The 20,028-nt window shown below is 32.4% G+C and overlaps 1 protein-coding gene across 2 annotated transcripts; it reads right to left on the bottom strand.

Annotated features, from left to right (window-relative positions):
* Nucleotides 1–1,046: 1,046 nt before the first annotated feature.
* LOC134693990 (uncharacterized) lies at nt 1,047–18,567 on the bottom strand. 2 transcript variants are annotated; one of them, XM_063554972.1, is made up of 12 exons: nt 18,496–18,567; nt 16,945–17,036; nt 14,228–14,286; nt 13,016–13,170; nt 12,087–12,212; nt 8,534–10,087; nt 7,476–7,617; nt 6,682–6,755; nt 5,093–5,250; nt 4,037–4,230; nt 2,751–2,885; nt 1,047–2,244 (listed from the first exon to the last, which is right to left on the bottom strand). In XM_063554972.1, the coding sequence occupies exons 2-12, from the start codon at nt 16,996–16,998 to the stop codon at nt 1,239–1,241; spliced, it is 3,657 nt and encodes a 1,218-aa protein (XP_063411042.1). In that variant the 5' UTR covers nt 16,999–17,036; nt 18,496–18,567; the 3' UTR covers nt 1,047–1,238. The 2 variants fall into 2 exon arrangements, with proteins under 2 accessions (XP_063411042.1, XP_063411043.1); XM_063554973.1 differs by lacking the exon at nt 12,087–12,212 and having other exon boundaries at nt 1,051–2,244.
* Between the last annotated feature and the right edge of the window lie 1,461 nt (nt 18,568–20,028).

Below are 20,028 nucleotides of genomic sequence, written 5' to 3'. Positions count from 1 at the left end.
GACATACATATATATCTAGCATCTTAATTGACAATTCTCCAACATCTTTTTGTGAGCATCTGGCCATTGTTAGTTTTGTATTTTTTTTAATTCAAGGGGGCTCGCGGGTCTAAATGATTTTTTTTATTTAATATAGGATTTCTCTATATTTTTCTATAAATGTACTTTATCTTATACTTAATAGAAAAATGAAATAAAAAAAATGGGTCACCGTTCATTTACGCTCACAATCTGCCTTTGAAAGAAGCATACATTTTTGTTGATGTCTTTTTTTTTCTTCTGTTGAACTAATAGGAGAAAAAACGGTAATATCGAAATAAAAAAAGAACTAAATTACAGAAATCGCTCAAATTTTACAATTATTTAGTTTATGTACAGCTTATTTGAAAACAACAATAAAAAATATAGGTCACCGATAATTTCAAAAAGATATTTCAATTTTTATGCCAAAAAATGGCATTTTTGCACCAAAGGGAGATAATTTGGAGCTTTTTCAATGATATCTACATTTTAAAAGTCACCTGGGGTCATAACAAATTGATTTTTTGGAACGATTTTTGTACCAAATGATAAAGTAACAACTACTAAAGGTTACAAATAAAATATGTATTGAAAAATTAATGTTTATTTTTTTTCTGAAAATCTTATACCCGCGAGCCTCCTTAAGTCCATTTATATGTTTTGGAATTTAGTATGACTTCAATTTTCACTGAACTAGTACACATTTTTATCTAGGGGCTGGCAGAGGCCCACTTACAAGTGTGGGATTGTCTCCCTGCGTTTAAGACCCATTGGCGGCCTTCAGCTGTTATCTGCTCTCTGGTCAAGTTGTTATCTCTTTGACATATTCCTCATTTCCATTCTCAATTTTATAATGTATTTGGTTCATAAATGCAGATCTAAGTTGTGACTTCATTCATTCATATAAAGTTTATTTAATATTGAAAGCTGAATGATTATCTATGACCTTAAGTAAATTGTATATAAGAATACTAAAGAAAATGTTTAATTTCAAGGGTTACTGCAAGTGTCTATAAAACTATCAAATATGTAACCCTGATTGGTCTCTGACTATGTTAATTGAACAGCAATTATAACGAAAAACATATAACTTCACTAGTATATCTATTTTCAAAACTATATAAATATTCCACATAATTATATATATAAATATTACCAAAAATCTCATAATAAATAACTTAATTAAACATGTTAAATATTGATTCACAAAACTAAAATCATGACAGCATGCTCTTAGTTTTCTGCAATGCTAGCTGCAATTTGAGAATATTTGCATCAAGAGCAGCAATGCCCCTTCTAAAAGATGTATCGTTAACAGTTGTAGCTGTCGAGGTAGACGTTCTTTCTGACACACTTGATATATTATCGTCAGTAATAGCACTTAATGAGTTATCTAGCGCAGTTCCGTGATACAAATTGTCTTGCGGAGAAAAAGCAGATGGATTATTTCTACTACTACTTCGAACAGGAGAAGTAAATTCTTTTGGCAGTGATGCAATTGGTGCTGAAGTCCATTTACTATTTGAATGTTCATAATGATTTGGTTGGCTGTATGAGCGCTGATGTAGACGTTTTCTATAAGTATCACTGCTGTTTGGTTGACTCTGAGGATACTTTCTAAAATAGTCTGTAACACTATAGCGAGAAGCTTCAGATTGATTACAGCTTTGTTGAACATTTGACGCTAAATAATTTTCCTCTTGAAAATCGTCACTATCATGCCTATATGAAGTTTTAGAGAAATCAAAAGCAACCTTAGGATTTCTAGTATTAGTTGGAGACAAAGAACGATTCAAATTCCTTCTGTTTTTTACTACATCCTCATTTTTTAGCGGACTTTGCTTTGCAAAAGTCTGCTTTTTCAATTCAGGTGATTTATGCTTTCCACTAATATTTCTCTCCCTTAATGGAACTCTTTTACTTGGAGGTGATAAACTATGTCTTCTCCTTCCAGGAGATTGTTTTCTTCTCTGCCCATGATTTACAACATTTAATTCAACTTCAGTGTCTGAATTGCTAGTTTTGAAGTCTTCATTATGATGAGCGTCATAGGTAAACATTTTACCACGGCTGCCACCATGAGGCTGTTTTTTGTCGTGAGTTGCCAATGCCTGCTTTGTTAGTCTTGGAGTTGGTTTTGGTGGTTCCTTTGTGACTAAATACAGACTCTGATGATTATTAGTGTACTGTTGCCGACTTGAAGGTTGTTTACCTTGTGTAAAGCTAAAGAAAATAAACAAAAACATTTAAGATTATAATTTGAAGAATATTTATTTTTCCTATATGTATTTTTGTTTTCTGAACAATAAAACATTTTTTTTTTTTAAACAGGACTATATGTGCATAGGACATCATTTACTGCTTGCATAGTCCTAACTACTGGAAAAAGTAATTTTGGGTATTATAGTGATATATCTGGTAGTTTAGTTAGAATGGTAAGACAATCAGCCTGTTTTGCTAAAAATATTTCATCAAGGTAAGTCTATAATTACATTAATCAAGACCTTTTTTCATATTCAAAGGTCTGAAAAAATTACTTATAAGGGTAATTTTTTATATTTTTAGTGACTTTACAGTGCACAATGTGGCAAACCATGTATTTTTCCTTTGAACAAGACGATACATAAGTGCCTATAATTGTGATTAAGAGATATGTTTAAGCTTTGAAGCTAAAGACACCTTTATGTTCAGATTAGTCTAAAATTGTAATATACTACCTTACAACATACCTTGCAACGCTATCTTCACCAAGGACTTTTATTAATTTCTGTAAACTAAAGCTGTTGTTAGATACAAAACTTTTATCTCCTATTTTACTCTCTTCTAACTCCTGGATCAGTGAGGCCACACAATCTTTTACTTCACTGCAACAAAAACAAAGGCTACTGGTCATACAGAAATACAATTTACAAACTTGCAACAAAAATTACAGACTTGTAAATAATTCTGGATTTTTCATTATTTCTGTAGGGAATTCTTGAGTGATAAAAAGTGACTTTGTCATTTTAAATTTGTAAAAATATAAACTTCATATAGGCTTATGTGCAAACCATGAAACCATAAAATATATTATCCACAAAAATGCAATATATTCAGAAAAACAAGTCAATAATCTTATGTACGAACTTTGTTGCGTATATATAAATATTTTAAATTTGTTTGGGACAGGGCTGAGCATCAGAAAAAAACGTGCTCTCCAGCATTCAAGAAAACCACGCTACAAACATATTAACAAAAAGATCCATTAAATGAAACAATCCTGAAGATAAATAAAATTTCCACATCTTACTATCTTGTCAGCTTCCTGCATTTTATTTATAGTCTTAAAATTTCTCTGATGTAAGGCCAGGAACAAAACCCTGTTTTTGCAGTATTTCAATCAAGCATGCTATCAAGAAACCCATGAAGGGATTCAATGCCCATGAAACATTAGAAAAAAAGCCAGATCTTACTTGACAACTTTCCACATCTTACTAGCTTGTCAACTTCCTGCATTTTGTCTTAAAATTGCTCTGATGTAGGCCAGACACAAAGCCATGTTTTTGCAGTATTTCAATCAATATAAAAAAGAAGATGTGGTTTGATTTCCAATGAGACAACTCTCAACAAGAGACCAGAAATTAACAACTATAGGTCACTGTACGGCCTTGAGCAAAGTTTATATACCCCATAGTCAGCTATAAAAGGCTCCGAAATGACAATGTAAAACAATCAAACGAGAAAACTAACGGCCTTATTTATGTACAAAAAATGAATGAAAAACAAATATGTAACACATTAACAAAGCATGCTATCAAGAGACCAATGCAGTGATTCAATGCCCTCGAAACATTCCCATTCGAGAAATGGCCACATCTTACTTATTAGCTTGTTGACTTCAATTATTTTGTTTAGTCTTAAAATTGCTCTGGTGTAGGCCAGAAACAAAACCATGTTTTTGAAGTTTTTGAATCAAGCGTGCTATCAAGAGACCCAGGAGGGGATTCAATGCCCATGAAAAATGGCAACATCTTACTTGACAACTTCCTGCATTTTGCAGATTTCTGTATCTCTCTGTTGAACTGTGATTTGTAGAATATGATTTTCCTGTTCCAGACTCTCATGTTTCATCTGAATACCATCTGTCTGACGTTGTAACTCTTCAATCTCATGTCGGAACCGCTGGGTATCTGATAAACATTCCTGTTTGACCTTCAACTCATCTGTTTCCTAAAAACAAACAAGGTTCAAAACACTACATATTACATTTGTTTTTTTACATTAAATCAACGATGAATCTCATTTTCTAATAGAATGTCCAGAGTTTAAACACTTGCAAGTATACTTTTAAAATATACATTTATTAAAAAATTCTAGTTACAGAAAGCATGCTACTGTGGATTCACTATTATTTGTTGGATACCCATTTTTTTGGTGTTTCATGAAGAAATCTTATGTCAACGGAAATGCAAGTTTTCAGCAATCCACAAAAATTGATAACCACGAAAAGAAATGAATCCACAGTATTTACTTTAATGGGTCATCAATAAGTGACCTTCATTAGGTCTAAAACCTATGTTTACCAAATCTTATTTGTTTTTATACATAAAATGTTTTAAAGAACAGCTGCCTACAATTGGAGATTTGATGGTAGCAAATAGTTTAACAGGCAAGGCTTGTCCATAAATATGAACCATGAATAATGTGCTTGTTTTTAACCCCGCCACATTATTTCTGTATGTGCATGTCCCAAGTCAGGAGCCTGTAATTCAGTGGTTGTCTTTTTTTAATGTGTTACATATTTGTTTTTCGTTCATTTTTTTATATAATTCTCGTTTGAATTGTTTTACATCGTTTTATCGGGGCCTTTTATAGCTGACTATGCGGTATGGGATTTGCTCATTGTTGAAGGTGGTACGTGACCTATAGTTGTTAATGTCTGTGTCATTTTGGTCTCTTGTGGACAGTTGTATCATTGGCAATCATACCACATCTTCTTTTTTATATATATTGTAGCAACTGAAATTTAAATTGAAAATAAATCTTTACCCCCGGCTAAAAGTTATAATGTTGGACAGAAATACATCTTTACCTTTTCACTGAGAGCAGCCAGAAGTTTATTTCTCTCAATCTTCATTCTCATTATCTGTGAGTGTAAATCCTTTAGTTCCAAGGCTAGCTTTACTTTGGTCTCCTTCTCATCTTTAACTTGTTTCTGTAAAGCTGTATTACTGGCTTGAAGATGTATGACTGAAAAAGAAAGAACCTCTCATAGTAAGAACTTTATTAGTCAAATCCTCCAAAATTTATTGGAAAGTACTGTGAATTCATTTTAATTGTTGGATTTTTTCGTGGATATCGTGGGAACAGGTTAACCACGAAATAATTCAATTAAATGTTCAAAGAATAGCAAATTTTCTATAGGCTGGTATGCAGATTTCAGCAAAACCCCAAAATAAATATCCACAAACATGTAAGTTTTCCTAAATCCACGAAAATTGGTACCCACGAAAAAAAATGAATCCACAGTAGTTAAATGTTTCAAATATGATAGGTATGTGACGTGTGTGAAGCAAAATAGGCAAACTTTAATAGAGCAACCTCACATAACCCCATTCCTACCAAATAAAGATTATTATAGAATAGAGAATGGAAAGAGGAAATGTATCATCAAGACAAAGAGCAGAAAACAGTCCAAGGCGCCTATGGGTCCTCAACCCCACTTTCAAATGAAATGATATTGTTCTGAAATTCAAATCCCTTCAAAGATTTAACTAAATTACTTTCTAATTTGAGAAGAAAATCAAAAAGAATTACAAAGAATAAAAGAATATCTTTAAGCAAAATATTCCTGTATTACTATGAATACGGAGAGTAAAATTGCTACTTTCCTCATTTTTCCAATGACTGAACTAATCTTAAATAAATCAAAATCTGTCTATGGGACACGAATGATGCGACCACTTGCATGTCATGTAAAGTTATAAAAGGACATAACTGAAGAACAGTAAAAGTGACAGTACCCAAATTTGAACTTGATCCGAGTTTTGTGTAAAAGTTTCATAAAATTTGGTTGAGGCAAACTTAAGTTGAAGAATTGAAATGAAAAATGCAGCTATTGTTTCATTTGTAAAGGGGCATAACTTTAGAACAATACATGTGACCCTACCCAAATTCAAATTGAGTTGTGCATAACTCTAGAAAGATTAAAGTGACGCCACTAAAATTCAAACTTGATCTGTGTTTAGTTGTAATTAGCATTGTGTATAAGTTTTATAACATTTGGTTGAGGAAAACTAAAATAAGAGAAGAGAAAACAACTTTGGAATGTATCGACATATGTATGATTGTACAGACGGAAGGGTAAACTTAATGCCCCCTCTGCTACAACAGGGGCATACAAAGATGTATTTTTAACAAGAATGTGTCCCAAGTACACTAATGCCCCACTCGCACTATCATTTTCTATGTTCAGTGGACCGTAAATTGGGGTAGAATGGACGGACGAACAGACCCACAGACCAGAAAACATAATGCCCTCTACTATTGTAGGTGGGGCATAACAATCTAATGTGTATCAAAAGAAACAATTGAATTTCCATTTCCCCTATAACTTTGTCAAATTTTTGAAATATTATAAGTTCAGAACTATTTTCTAGTTTATCATTTCTCCTAATTTACCATCAAAATCTAAGGCAGCTTTTTCTTTCACAACTTCTTTTTCTTTAACTTTTTGGTTAACAAGTCTCAGTTGTCTGAAAATTAATTAAAAAAACATAATTGTAAGCATCACAACAGGAAACATCTGAAATATTTTTAAATTTCTGTTTTGTAACCATCATTTTACTAACTCCATTGAACTGTTTTCTTTATCTTATACCGTATAGAGGTTTATTTTCACGATTTTCATTTAATAAGGTATACAAAATAATTAGGCAGTTATAATTTTGGTGTATTCAAGACTTATCAATACCTTTGCATGAACACTTTAAATTTTGCAGAATTTTTTTTGATCTCCCTGCGAAAAAATTTACACCTCACGAAAATAACCTGCTATACGGTATCTGAACAACAAATTAACCCTAAAAATTGCTATGCTAAAGGTTACATAAAATATTTTAATAACTTTAAATTCTAAGTTCTTTGTGTATTAAAAAATCTGTTTCCACAAAAAAAAAACCACTTTTAAAATCATAAATTTTATATCCAAGAGTCAGAAAATGTACTTTTTAAGTTACTATCTATCTTCTTCTATTATATTTTAGCTACCAAGAAATTATACAAGTGTACTGGAAAAGAGAAATTTTCCTATGTGTGAAATTTTGTGGCAGAAAATATACATCATCAAAACAAGCCAAATTTGACAATAAAGCTTACAGTAGTTGTTTGTTTCTGTGTATATATGTTGTGCCCCTACAAACGTGGTGTCAATACCACCTAAGGAGAACATGTCTTTCCTTCACCCAAAAACTTACCTCCTCAACTGACAATTCTCATTCCTGAGTGGTTGTAAACACAGATCAATTTCTGCCATTAAATTAAATTTACTACTCAGTGTTGGGATGGTTTCTATAGTTTTCTCGACTTCCTTAACAAGCCTTGATACTTCAACATCCTCTGAAAAAAAAACCAACTTTATATGTATGTATCTAAAATCGTCTTACTGCATCCAAGTCATTTGAAAACAACTTGAAGTACACAAATGGTGAAAAGACAGAATTCTGGTGATTTGAGGTACATGTAATAGACATATAAATAAATATACTGTGGATTCATTATTATTCGTTGGATACCAATTTTCATGGCTTTCTTGGGTACAGGCCAACCACGAAATTAAATGTCCAACGAATACCAAATTTTCTATAGGCTTGTAAACAGACATCAGCGAAACCACAAAAATAAATGTCCACGAACATGCATGTTTTTTCTAAAATCCACGAAAATTGGTACGCACCAAAATAAGTGAATCCACAGTACAAAGTAATATTTTATATCTAGTGATTTACTAATAACAATCACAAATATTCACCATAACAATTCACCACCAAGAGTGTACTGTAGATGTAACAGACTTGAACAATGTAATGAAATTATTTTTCGAATGAAAAAAAAGACTGGCTGTTTGAAGATTCTTTAAATATCATATTTTCTCTGTGAAATCTGCACAACATGCACAATGTATCAGACTTGTAAGTTTTATCAGGACAAACTTCAACTCATTGTCTTACGACATCAGAAGATTGAAATTAAAAGTTTTTATTTTACTGGTAAATAATAGTAATTCATTGCAATCATTACAATAAATCATTCTAAATTTCTTTTTGCAATATTGTAAAGTATTTCAAGGTCATTCATAGTTTTCTATGAGGTATTGGTTTGTGTCATTGTTAAAGGCCATATTTTGACTGAGAGTTAATTTTTACATCATTTGGTCTCTGGTGGAATTAGTTTCATTGGCAATCATTCCATATCTTCATATTTTTATATCATATTCAAAGCTGAACTGGTTTCAACACTCATCGTTTGAACTTACTTCCAATCTTTCCACATTCCCTTAATTCCCCCAATAGGTATCTCAACTTCTTCAAACCAGCATCCATTTTAACTTTACTCCATGGATTGGCAATATTGGCATGAGTTGTTTCCCCTGGTATTTCAACAGCTTCCTGTTTATTTGCATTTACCTCTGGTTGGCAAGTTGTTGTTGCAACTGATGCATTGTTTACACTATGCAAATTAGAATTTGGCAAGACTGAGACTGGAATGAGCTGAAACGAAGAGTTATTACCCATTACACCTCCTTGAGAAGTCTGAAGAAGAAACATTTGCCCTTGACCCTGAGAACTATGTCCACTTATATTTTGATCTACTAGATTCCTGTTACCCTGGTTACTAACATTCTGTTTGTGGTCACTAATGTTTCTCACATTGTCAGAACTTAAACTTGTACTCTGTCCTTGGAAAAAATTGCCAACCATATTTGAATCTTGTTTATTGTTTACATCGAAATTCTGTTTAATGCCTACTGAACTATTTGGAACATCCTTTTTTTCTCCTGTTTTCTCTTTTGACTGGTTTCCATCTGAGTTTTTATTGCTTGATGTATTATGAACACTTTCGGTGTTTACGGAAGATTCTGTTCTGGGTGTAATGGTAACAGAAGTTGTCCGCTGACTAAGGGGTGTAATTGTATGATGGGGCGAATTTGTCCCAGTTATGGATGACAGAGTTTCCTGTGCCAATTCAACTGAAGAGGTCTGCCTCACTCCCTGAGGAACAGACGGTCCATTATCTCTCTCTGGAATTTGGAAAGCATCAGTTGCTAAATAACTGCCTCCTAAATCATTCTGGACAGGGCTTGGTGTTTTCCTTTTACCTTGTCCTAACTGTTCACCTGTAGAAGCTGTTTGACCTTGACCCTGCACATTAGCAGGTCTGATTTGGAACAATCCATTTTGTAACTGGAAAACAGGGGTGCCAGGGGGTACAGTATTACCACCTGTTCCCCCTTGAGGCCATGGCAACACAACATAATCAGTTCCACTTGAATTGATACTTTGTTGTCTGGAGATTAAATGTGAAATTTCTTTGGCACCAGAACTGCCAGATGAGTTTCCTTTTGATTCATTACTGTCTTTTGGGTTTTTAGCATTTACAGAAAATCCTGTTGATTCTCTTGGTATATATGCCTGATAAGTTTGAATATCACTATCACGTCTAGCCCAATTCTGAATATCAACATTCGTATAAGTATTTGATGTAGGTATAAATCCTGAACTTGAAGTATTTACTACTTCCCCTGTGTTACCTTGGTGACCAACAGCAGTATATTGACCATAGCTACCAAATGGTATGTTTATACTTGTTGCACTTATAGGCAAACTGAATCCCTGTTGACCATGAGTAATTAAGGGAAAGTTTTGTCTATTCGTAGCTGTTTCCTTGGTTATTGGACCAGAGCTATCTCTTTCTGGAACAGTCTGGAAAATGTTGCCTTGTTCTGCCAGGAATGTTGCTTTTTCTGGATCAGGGGTAGAGGAGGATAGTCTCAGATTGAAAGGGGCGTTGGTATCAGACTGGACAGATTCTGAAATTAAACAAAAAAATATGTAATGCCCATTGGATAACGGATAAACATGAATGAAATGGCATAAAGCTTAAAATGTGCATTTTTTTTTAAATCAATGTATCAGTCAGAAATGAGAGGCAACATCTCCTTAGGTTTATATCTGTAAATGTAAGGATGACTGATACCTGAAGTGTATATACATGTATACACAGTACATTAGTAAATCATCTATATGAAAAGTTACTGCATGGCTTTTCACTACACCAATCTTAAAGGATTTCTCACTCCTGAAAAATTAACACTAAAAGCTTTTCAGATGTTTGCTTCAACCTTCAATGGGATATTGAACATGTACGTGTATACAAGGCATTCTACAGAACTATTGTTCCAATATGATTAAACTGCAAGGCATTTTATAGAGCTATAATTGTTTCAATATGATTAATATTTCGTCATTCAATACTCAATATTTTACATATTTTAGTCTCTGGTATTGCTTACCAACTCTTACTAGTAGATATTTGTCTGTCTCATTGGCAATAACACCCCATCTTCTTATTCTCATTTCATAATAAAAATGATATAGTACTGCAAAGAGCATAGCACATACATTTGTAACAATGTTAATGAGCATCAAATTAATTACCAATTGCATCAATAAAGTAATAAAATGCCCTACTACAAAAATGAAAAATTTCAAAATTAACTCATCCAAATACTTGGAGAAAAGGGTCTATGCCAGGCGGAATCAATTAATTTTTCTCTGAGCCTCTTAATTTTAGCTAAAATTACCCATAGTGGCTATGTATATCATTGCATGGGCCCCTAAATGTCTCCAGCATAAAAAAGTATTAAAGTCACACAAAACAAAGGTAAAAATTCAGAAGTGCAAAACATAAAAAAAAACAATCTTATGTGTGTAGTGTATACAGTCATAGTTGTGATTTGTGGAAGTAGCATGTGAAAGAAAGATTATTTAAGATAGATAGTGATCACTCAATTTAATTTTACACAGATATACAGGATAGTTATTGTTAGTTATAATGATCTGGTTTACCAATTGCTGAACAGAGAACGTCCAATTCTTGTGAAATAACTGTAAAGAAGTATAGACAATTACGTAAACTTGTACGTTTACAGCAGATATAATCCAGTGACCAGTGTACATATGTTCATACAACAATCATTCATAGTGGCATACATTTTCTTGGTATACCATAAACATGATAAAAACAATATATCCGTTGAAAAAAAAAAAAAGAACACATTTTTGACTTCCATGGTATAGCATTCATCTTGATAAAACATAGAGAATTGGGGAACCTTATAAAATCTGATACAGATAGCCATATCCTAAAGCATTCAAATAATATATATGCATTTTAGACATCTTTTAAAAATCATTTTTCAGTTTATGTCAATTCAGAAATTATTGAGGATTTTTATCATTGCGATTGTGTGGCAGACTTGTTGGGCAGATTGATTGATTGATTGTTGGTTGCTTAATGTCCAGTGGCAAATATTTCATGCATATTCAGGATGTATTATTTAGGATATACAGCATACATATAATGCTGTCAAACTTGAAATTTAAAAAAAGAAGATGTGGTATGATTGCAAATGAGACAACTCTCCACAAGAGAATTAAATTGCTTGTTTTCATTTATATGACACCTATCTTGTTACCATTTTCAGCAATAATTTTTTCTGAATATACACTAAATGCTTGCATATCATATTCTATTCAAAACAATAGAAATCAATGAATTTATAAATAAATCTGAAAAATATTCAATTATCAATGACAAAAATTTCATAAATTAATTTCAATAAATTCCTTATTCAATCTAAAAGTCTAGCCATTGTGCAACAATATCAAACAAAACGTAAAATAGCAAAACAAATTAAACCATGTGCAAAAAGCAATACAGCACAAAACAAGCAATGTATGCCAGTGAAAAAAGGCTTCTGAATACAACTCAAACAGACCCAAACAAGCAAGACAAATCAAACAGACCCTGATCATAGGCAGAAGGTAATACAATAGTTAGTCTATTATTAGAATGAGAGGAAGGCTCTGTTTGTTGGCTGTCATCAGAAGAGGCTAATTTATCTAAGAAACGTTGGACATGACTTCCTGTCACTGAAAATATAATATTTACACATGTATATGTGTGTACTGACACATTTTACACTGAGTTCATAAACAGTGAAAGTTAATTGGCTCCAGTTAATATGAACAAACACACATTTTTTTTACTATCTTTGTTCTACCCTACACCAGCAATCATGGCTTTGCAGTTTAAAAAATATGGTTATCGTTTATATAATTACCAGATAATAATATTTACCAGTTAATAACAAACAATTCAAAATTGTTCTTTGTGGGATTTTTTCTGGTAATTTTTTTAGAAAATAATAAACATTGATGTTTAACTGTTTTCTCCAACTCAATTTCAAGTGAAAAAACTTAACACTACTGAAAACCAACTAATCTTACGAAACTTTTTTATTTCACATACAGTTCTTCACAAAAAAAGGAGCTGAATCTAATTTACATTTGCTATCTTTTTCTAATTTGCCAATATTATGTATTAATATGTTTCAGAGATGATCCAAGTTTGACAAAGTAGTGTAAATTTTCTTTTTAATGAACAGCGTCATACCTGCCAACTTTTCAAAATGCCCATGGGGGTTTTACGTGCAAGATGGCTCTTATAGTCCTACAAAACCTTCAAGGGAGCCTTCAAATATATTATTATGTTGTTATTTGGCTTCTCCATACTTTTATAAGCCTAAAGCCACTGTAATATTCATTGTTTTGTTTGAAATTGTGGACATAATTGTTCTTTCAAAATTTAAATTTGGGAGCCTCCATTGGGGAAATCACCCACAAATAGTGAACATGGTGACAGTTGGCAGGTATGCAGCGTATATCACTAGTACCTTTTCTCCTTTCTTTCAGTCTAGCCAGTAGTTCACTACACGTATCGAAATCTCCATTAACTGAATTGTCTGATGGCGCAGAGTATAACGAATATCCAGCTGACACAATAGGTGCTGGCTTAACTTTTGTCTTTTCTTTCGCAGCAGATTTTGGCCTTCAAAGAAATTTACGATCATACATGTAGTTTTAAAAGAAACATTGTACAAGGTTTAATATATATCCTAAAAGTTAAATATGTTCAAAATATATTTTTGGACTACTTAACATCTATTTGTATTTAAATTCATCTGGGTAAAAAGAAATAGTTTTAAGAAGCAGACTGGATGCTCTGAGCAATTGATTTCACCAGAATACTGTAAAATTTTATAAATTTCTCAAATTTGTATGACAATAAGTTTAACTCCTTATTCATGTTATTCTAGTTACAAACAATAAACATGATAAAAGTACATTTGAGCTTCCGTTTATTTTCTTATTTCTCCAGTCAGTTGTGAATCACGTACTGCTTCCTTATTCTAGCATACCTTACCTCTCAGCTTCCAGCTGCTCTAATTTAGAGAACTGATGCTAGTCTTTTTTTTATTCTTTTGGCACCGCTATGGTAAATGATTTTGCTCATCCTAAGATGCGTTCTAATTTCTTAATTTTTGCCATAACATACATGTACCATGCATGTTTGTCAGGGTTCATCATCATGTCAGTCATATAAAAAAGAAGATGTGGTATGATTGCCAATGAGACAACTGTCCACAAAAAACCAAAATGACACAGACATTAATAACTAAAGGTCAACATACGGCCTTCAACAATGAGCAAAGCCCATACCGCATAGTCAGCTATAAAAGGCCCCGATAAGACAATGTAAAACAATTCAAACGAGAAAACTAACTTATTTGTTTTAAAGTAAATTGTTTTGTTATAAACATATAAATTAGTCCGTTTAATTTCTTTATTGAATTGTATCATATTTTTCATTTCAAGGCTTTTATAGCCAACTATAAGGTACCGGTTTTTCCCATTGTTGAAAACCATAGAGTTGCCTGAAATTGCTAACATCCACTTCATTTGAACTTAGATGAATAAATGTCTTATTAGCAATCATATCACATCTTATAATATTTTTAGTAATTGTTTTTTATACTGATAGCTACACCAAACATTTATGTGTAACATTTTTTTTTAGACCTTTATCCCTGTAACTCTAACTATACCTTTTTACTGGTGCTCCTTTTATTCTGGATTTCACTGCAACTGTCTTCTGCTTGGTTGCCTTTAATTAGAAAGTATTATGTCAATTATTATTTTAATTTGACCTGTTAAGTCCAAATGAAGTTTGACCAGTAACTAAAAATGATATGTCTTTTTTTTATTTTTAAAGTTGCTTTTCTTTGCTTTTTGTATGGACCAGATAGGTCAAGTTCTTTCCAGCTGATTTCTACAGTTTGTTCTAATGTTGTTCTGTTCACTACTTTCCAAAAATATGAGTACACAAACATGTAAACTCATTATTTGTTTTGTCCTTGTAGTACAACATTTGTCTTGTCTTGTCAATTAATTTATTAGCTTATATGGCAGATTTTACAATAAGAAGGAATTATTGTTTTTTTGTATCCATCAAAAAAGCAATTGCTGAAACTGTGAAACAGACTGTGTAATGGAGTAATGCATTATGTTATTGAATAAAATGTGTCTTTCTGAGTAAATAAAAATAAAAATTACTCTGTGCTTGTGTTTTTTGTTAGAATTAGAGGGTTTTCAATTTCAAAATATTGGACATGGAATAGACATCATGACCTACTTTACTGACATCCAGCTTATTTGGAGTGGAATTTTGAAGTATGATTTATAAGTTGAGCCTTATCACATGGACTTATATTTTAATAAAAAGTCTTCTTTTGTGTTTTAATCATAACTTTAAGGCAGATTTTTATTGGTAAAGGCTAAAAAAGGTAATTTAATAATATTGTTGCTAACGTCACGTCTTTTCCGTCCATTGTGGTATGTCACGATCGCAATTTTCTTGTTGGTTCTCAGACAGGCAATTGTAGTTATTTTTATCCCGGGTTTTATAAATAATTGAAAATAGCAATCATATTAAATTTGGATGACGTAAGGGGGTCAAAGGACTTGAGGAATCAATATCATTGGCTGTTTTATTTTTTGCGAACGTTACTACTTGAGGTTTCCGTCCAAATCAGTGTCACGTGAGCAACATATATTTAGATCTGTAACTCTCCTGTATAGGAGTTACGATATCGCCCTTTGCAGGATTAGATTCGGAGTCAGTTCCTTCACATGATGGGGTAGCAAAGAAGGTTAGTTGTATGTAATATCGTTACAAGAGGACCTTAAATGTATTCCGTCCATCAAAAAGACGTTCGCAACAAAACGTAATGTCATGATAGTAGATGTTGCTAATGTTACTATTACGAATTGGTTTCATGTGTATAATAAAGTACACCTGCAAATGACATTCTGTATATTTAGAAATTCTAAACCAGACTGTACAATTTTATTACTTCAGGCATATATTAAACATCACTGTGTGCATACATTTGAACTTTTAAAGATGTTGTTGCTCATGTTACATGTCCAAATGTCGCTAACGTTACTTATTTTTGTCTCCGTCACGTTAGCAACATGAAAGTAGGAGACAGAACACAATACTGTAAAATCTGCCATAAGTAATAATGACTGTTAAAATTGCTGTTTTTTTCATATATTGTTTCTTGTTATGTAATCCTTTTAAAGTTTACTATGTTAGAAAGTTGTAACCTACAGTGACATGAAGTTGCTTACATCAATTTCCTGTAATCTTTATTTTAATTGCGTAATATTTTTTTTATAAATATAAAGTGAATTTTTCTAAAGTATATATTTTTAAGGTGTATACAAGTTTGTTAGGTTTCATTCTTTGTAAAATAATTTCAAAACATGGCAGAAAAAAAAAACACTGATCATACCATCATATTTTGAAGTTACTAACACCCTAAGTTAAACATGGTAGATCTTTCGTTTCTGTGTGTCTGGTAATTTGAGAAATCTCTAACTTTTGATTAGAAAAAATGTAAGGGGGGGGGGGGGGGGGGGGGGGGAGGCTTTAGGCACATTGTATTAATAATACATGGGTGATGGGTATCAGAGCAACTTTACACACTATAATGCACTATAATTTTCAATTACAATTGTCTGGGTGGCGGGTGCTGACAAAAACTGCCTTCCAACCCCCCCTACATTTTTTTCTGGAATAGCCCTTAGAATAATGGTAAATGACAGTTATTTCCCCTTAATTGCTAATTTCAAGTACATTTCAACCAAATATATCTTAAAATACCGGAACAGGAAAAGAAATGAATGTTATATTCATGCACCTTTATATATTTTGTGGTTTTTATTTGTCATGTTCTCACCGCTGTCTGATTCTAAGGTAGACTGATAATCACAGTGTAAATCAAATCATACACATAACATCATACTGTCTTGAAATCACCTGCATATATGTATAAGGCCAAAAAAAAAATATATGTCAGTTTCCTGTTTCCCGACCGACCCTGACTCAAACCCCCCGACCCTCGTTCTTTTTATTCAAATCCGGAAAAAAAATCGTTTCCGGTCCGAAAACTTTCGTTTCCCGAGCCCAAACAATCAAAATGGCTGCTCCCAGCACTAATGTGCTACAATTAAGGTTTAAAAAATGTCGGCCCTGGGAGGATTATTCAATTAAAGCTTCTGTAAAGGGATTAAATCATTTTGGGGTAAAGGACCCTAACCAAACATGACATTTCACCGACTGCAAATCTGACATGGTGTACAAAAATTAAAAAAAAAAATTTTTTTTTTTTAAATCCCGACCTACCGACCCTGATTTATTTTGCTTGGCAGCAGGAAACAGACATATATTTTTTTTGGCCTAACCAGTAATAAATACCTTAGATTTATCTGGATTGGATTGTGAATCCTTCTTTTTGTTCATCATGTTCATGACTTCTTGTCTTAATAATACTGTTCAACAAATTTAATCTGCAATGAAAATTAAACGTTGCATAAAAATTATTTAGAAATATTGACTCTGACCTACTCAAAACTTCATGTTGTATTTCTATTCCATATTTTAAATATTCTATTGTTCAAAAGATACAAATGAAAACAAACACAAGAACATTATTGAATGTCTACTGCATGGAAAGGTTTGAACAGATCATAGAATAACCATGACATACAAGGAGGGTTTTCAGGTTAAAGACTTGGAACTGAACAGTGACAGTAGTACTTGATAACTCCTTCGCCTGAATAATTTACAGAAACTGATCTTATCAAGTAATCTGTTATAGAAGGTCTTATCTACCTACCAGTCAGACTCAGTTATTAAAGGAATGCAACTTGTTATGTCAGACACTTGGGAATTACTGGGAAGGTTGCGCAGAACCTTATTACATGCTCTAGTCATTATTTTCTGACAAAAAGTTAAAATACATTGAACATGTTGAACTTAAGCGCTATATATGATGTATGTCTGAGTAAATTTTTTGGAGTGAAATCGAGTTATGTATGACCTAAAGCTAAGCATTGTGCTAAGGTAATTGGGTGTTAATTAACAATTTGTTTGATACCAAAGCTGTCAGAAGCCATGCACTTAATAGGTTACCTAATTTGACAGTTTGCACAGGTAGCTGAACTTCCTCATCATGAAAGAATTACGAAATTTACCAGTATTTCAAAGGCAGAAAGATTTTTCCGCGATTAAAACGGCATGGCGCCTGAAGGACAGCAGAATAAAGGCTCAGGAGTCAATAAAAAGGGCGGGTGCTGCGCCCTGTTCAAATTTAGTAGCTAGAACATGTACACTGCCATGACTGCAACATCAATGGAATTTAACAACAGTACGCCACACATTTTGAATAATGCAAATAAATTCTAAGGGTGGGTGCTGCGCCCTGTTCAAACTTAGTAGTTAGAACACTCCAACATCAATGGAATTTAACAACAGTACGCCACACATTTTGAATAATGCAACTAAATTCTATCATTTAACCAAAAAAATAAGTGTCTCCCCATCTTTTAAGTTAACCAGCGCATACCCTTTTAAAACACAGAGAGGAAAATAAGTTGAGCAAAATGCACGAAAGAGAAAATCTGCACATTGAGACAATTTGTACCAACAGGCCAGAGGAATAAAAAAAATATCTGGGTTCATCAGCTTTGGTTTTGTTATGTTTGTTAAGTGTGTGTTAATAATATGTCATTGACATTGGCAGTAATAAAGAAGTAGTACAAAGAAAAATACGATTGACTTATAACACTAGGGATCGACACATGATATGGTATACTGTGAAAAGTGTAATCATGTTTACATGTGAAAACTAATGTTTCGTGCTTGGACCTGTTTATTTACACTTGCAATGGAATCTTCAACAAGAATCACAAATTTTAAACATGATGAACAACATTTAAGAAATATTTCGTTATTCGGTTTTCATACATTAAAACCCAAAAGGTTTAAAGAATGTATCTCGTCTTTTGGATACTTCATGCTTTGAAAATTCTGCGAAGCCTATTTGCTCAAAATAAAGCGTCAACTTCTGTTTCCGGTTATTTAAAGAAATAGTTCACATCCAGTTTCTTTTGAAATTTTAATTTTTGAAATTCATTTTATTTTAATTTTGATTTTCAGTTATCACATTACAAACAGTTGTTGATATTTAGACAGCATTTACTTCTAAGACTGAAAATACATCAACTATGTATTACTACGCACATGGTCTCGCTAATTACAACAAAAAGAAATATAGCAACAAGAAGCGTCACCATGGGCAAGAAGTGAAAAATATTGGCGAAAAAAGAGAAAAATATATGACAAGAAAGTTTATTTACAAATAAATAAAATCAATCATCGGATTATACTAAATATTCATAAATAATAGAGAAAAATAGCAATTAAAAATTATATATTTTTTAAAAGGACCCCCCTTTTTATCCGTGAAACATTCAGAATACCTCAGTTTTGTTTTTAATTAACAATGTCAACATTTGAACCTTTTATCCAGTTAATGACAGACAAAATCTGTATGGGATCATATGACAGCTTAATTTATTGATAAAACAGAAATTTGAATTAACTTTGAAACTAGAAAATTATCAATTTGATATAACAAATTAACAATATAACAAATTATCAATTTGAACAAAATTTCATCATAATATTGATAGATTCAAAGATTGCGTAAGTTAACCCAAACTGACGCATTTTGTGTATTAATACATTGGTTAAGTATATGACGTCCACTCACAAATTTATTGAATGCATTATATTCAAAACTCAATTAACAGATTACCCAACCTCCTCCCCTTTCCCTTTATTCTAACAGTTTTGGGGACTAATTCCTCAATTTCGTATATGGGACCTTGTGTTTTAGAACGAACAAATTTTAGGGAGAAAAGGGGGCCGAATTGGCAATGTTTGATCAATTTATATTGCATATTTATAATTCAAAACGAAATGAAAAGTTCTATTTAGTTATTGGTGTTTTTAGGATCATAGGAACATGCAAGGGAGACAAATGCTTCACCTTCTTAAAAAATGTGTAAGGGTTCCGCGGAACACAGTGTCTCGCCTACTTTTGCTGTACGTTAATCGCAGGCTCAACAAAAACGATGAAAAGAAATAATAAAAATATTCATCACAATATAATCTTTTGATTGTAAGAAGCTTCTCTTCAAGTTTGGTAAAAATCCAGGATAGTTTATCAATCTAATAAATGTTTTAAAAACTTTAACTGCAGACTGTATGTGATGTTAACTGGCAGAAAAAAAATTAAGTCCATTTATAAGTAAAATACGAAAAAACAGGTAAATTTTTTTAACGAAATTTCTTTCTGTATACTAGCTTTTGATCATAACCAAGCTTTTGTCTAAGTTTGGTACAAATCCAGGATGGTTTAAGACAGTTATTATGATTTCAAAAAACTTTAACCACAGAGTGAATATATTGTTTCCTGGCAGAACAAAACTAAGT

The sequence above is a fragment of the Mytilus trossulus genome, chromosome 13 (genome assembly GCF_036588685.1).
Source record: "Mytilus trossulus isolate FHL-02 chromosome 13, PNRI_Mtr1.1.1.hap1, whole genome shotgun sequence".
Taxonomy (NCBI): domain Eukaryota; kingdom Metazoa; phylum Mollusca; class Bivalvia; order Mytilida; family Mytilidae; genus Mytilus; species Mytilus trossulus.
This window is presented reverse-complemented; position numbering and strand designations above follow the sequence as displayed.

What these genes read in the sequence shown, in the direction of transcription:
- LOC134693990 (XM_063554972.1), bottom strand. Translation starts at nt 16,998, where the DNA reads ATGAACATGATGAACAAAAAGAAGGATTCACAATCCAATCCAGATAAA. An exon ending in ACTGAAAGAAAGGAGAAAAG is followed by an intron (nt 12,213 to 13,015) that starts GTACTAGTGATA and finishes TTATATTTTCAG; the next exon opens with TGACAGGAAGTCATGTCCAA. An exon ending in ACCTTCTGCCTATGATCAGG is followed by an intron (nt 10,088 to 12,086) that starts GTCTGTTTGATT and finishes GTTTAATTTCAG; the next exon opens with AATCTGTCCAGTCTGATACC.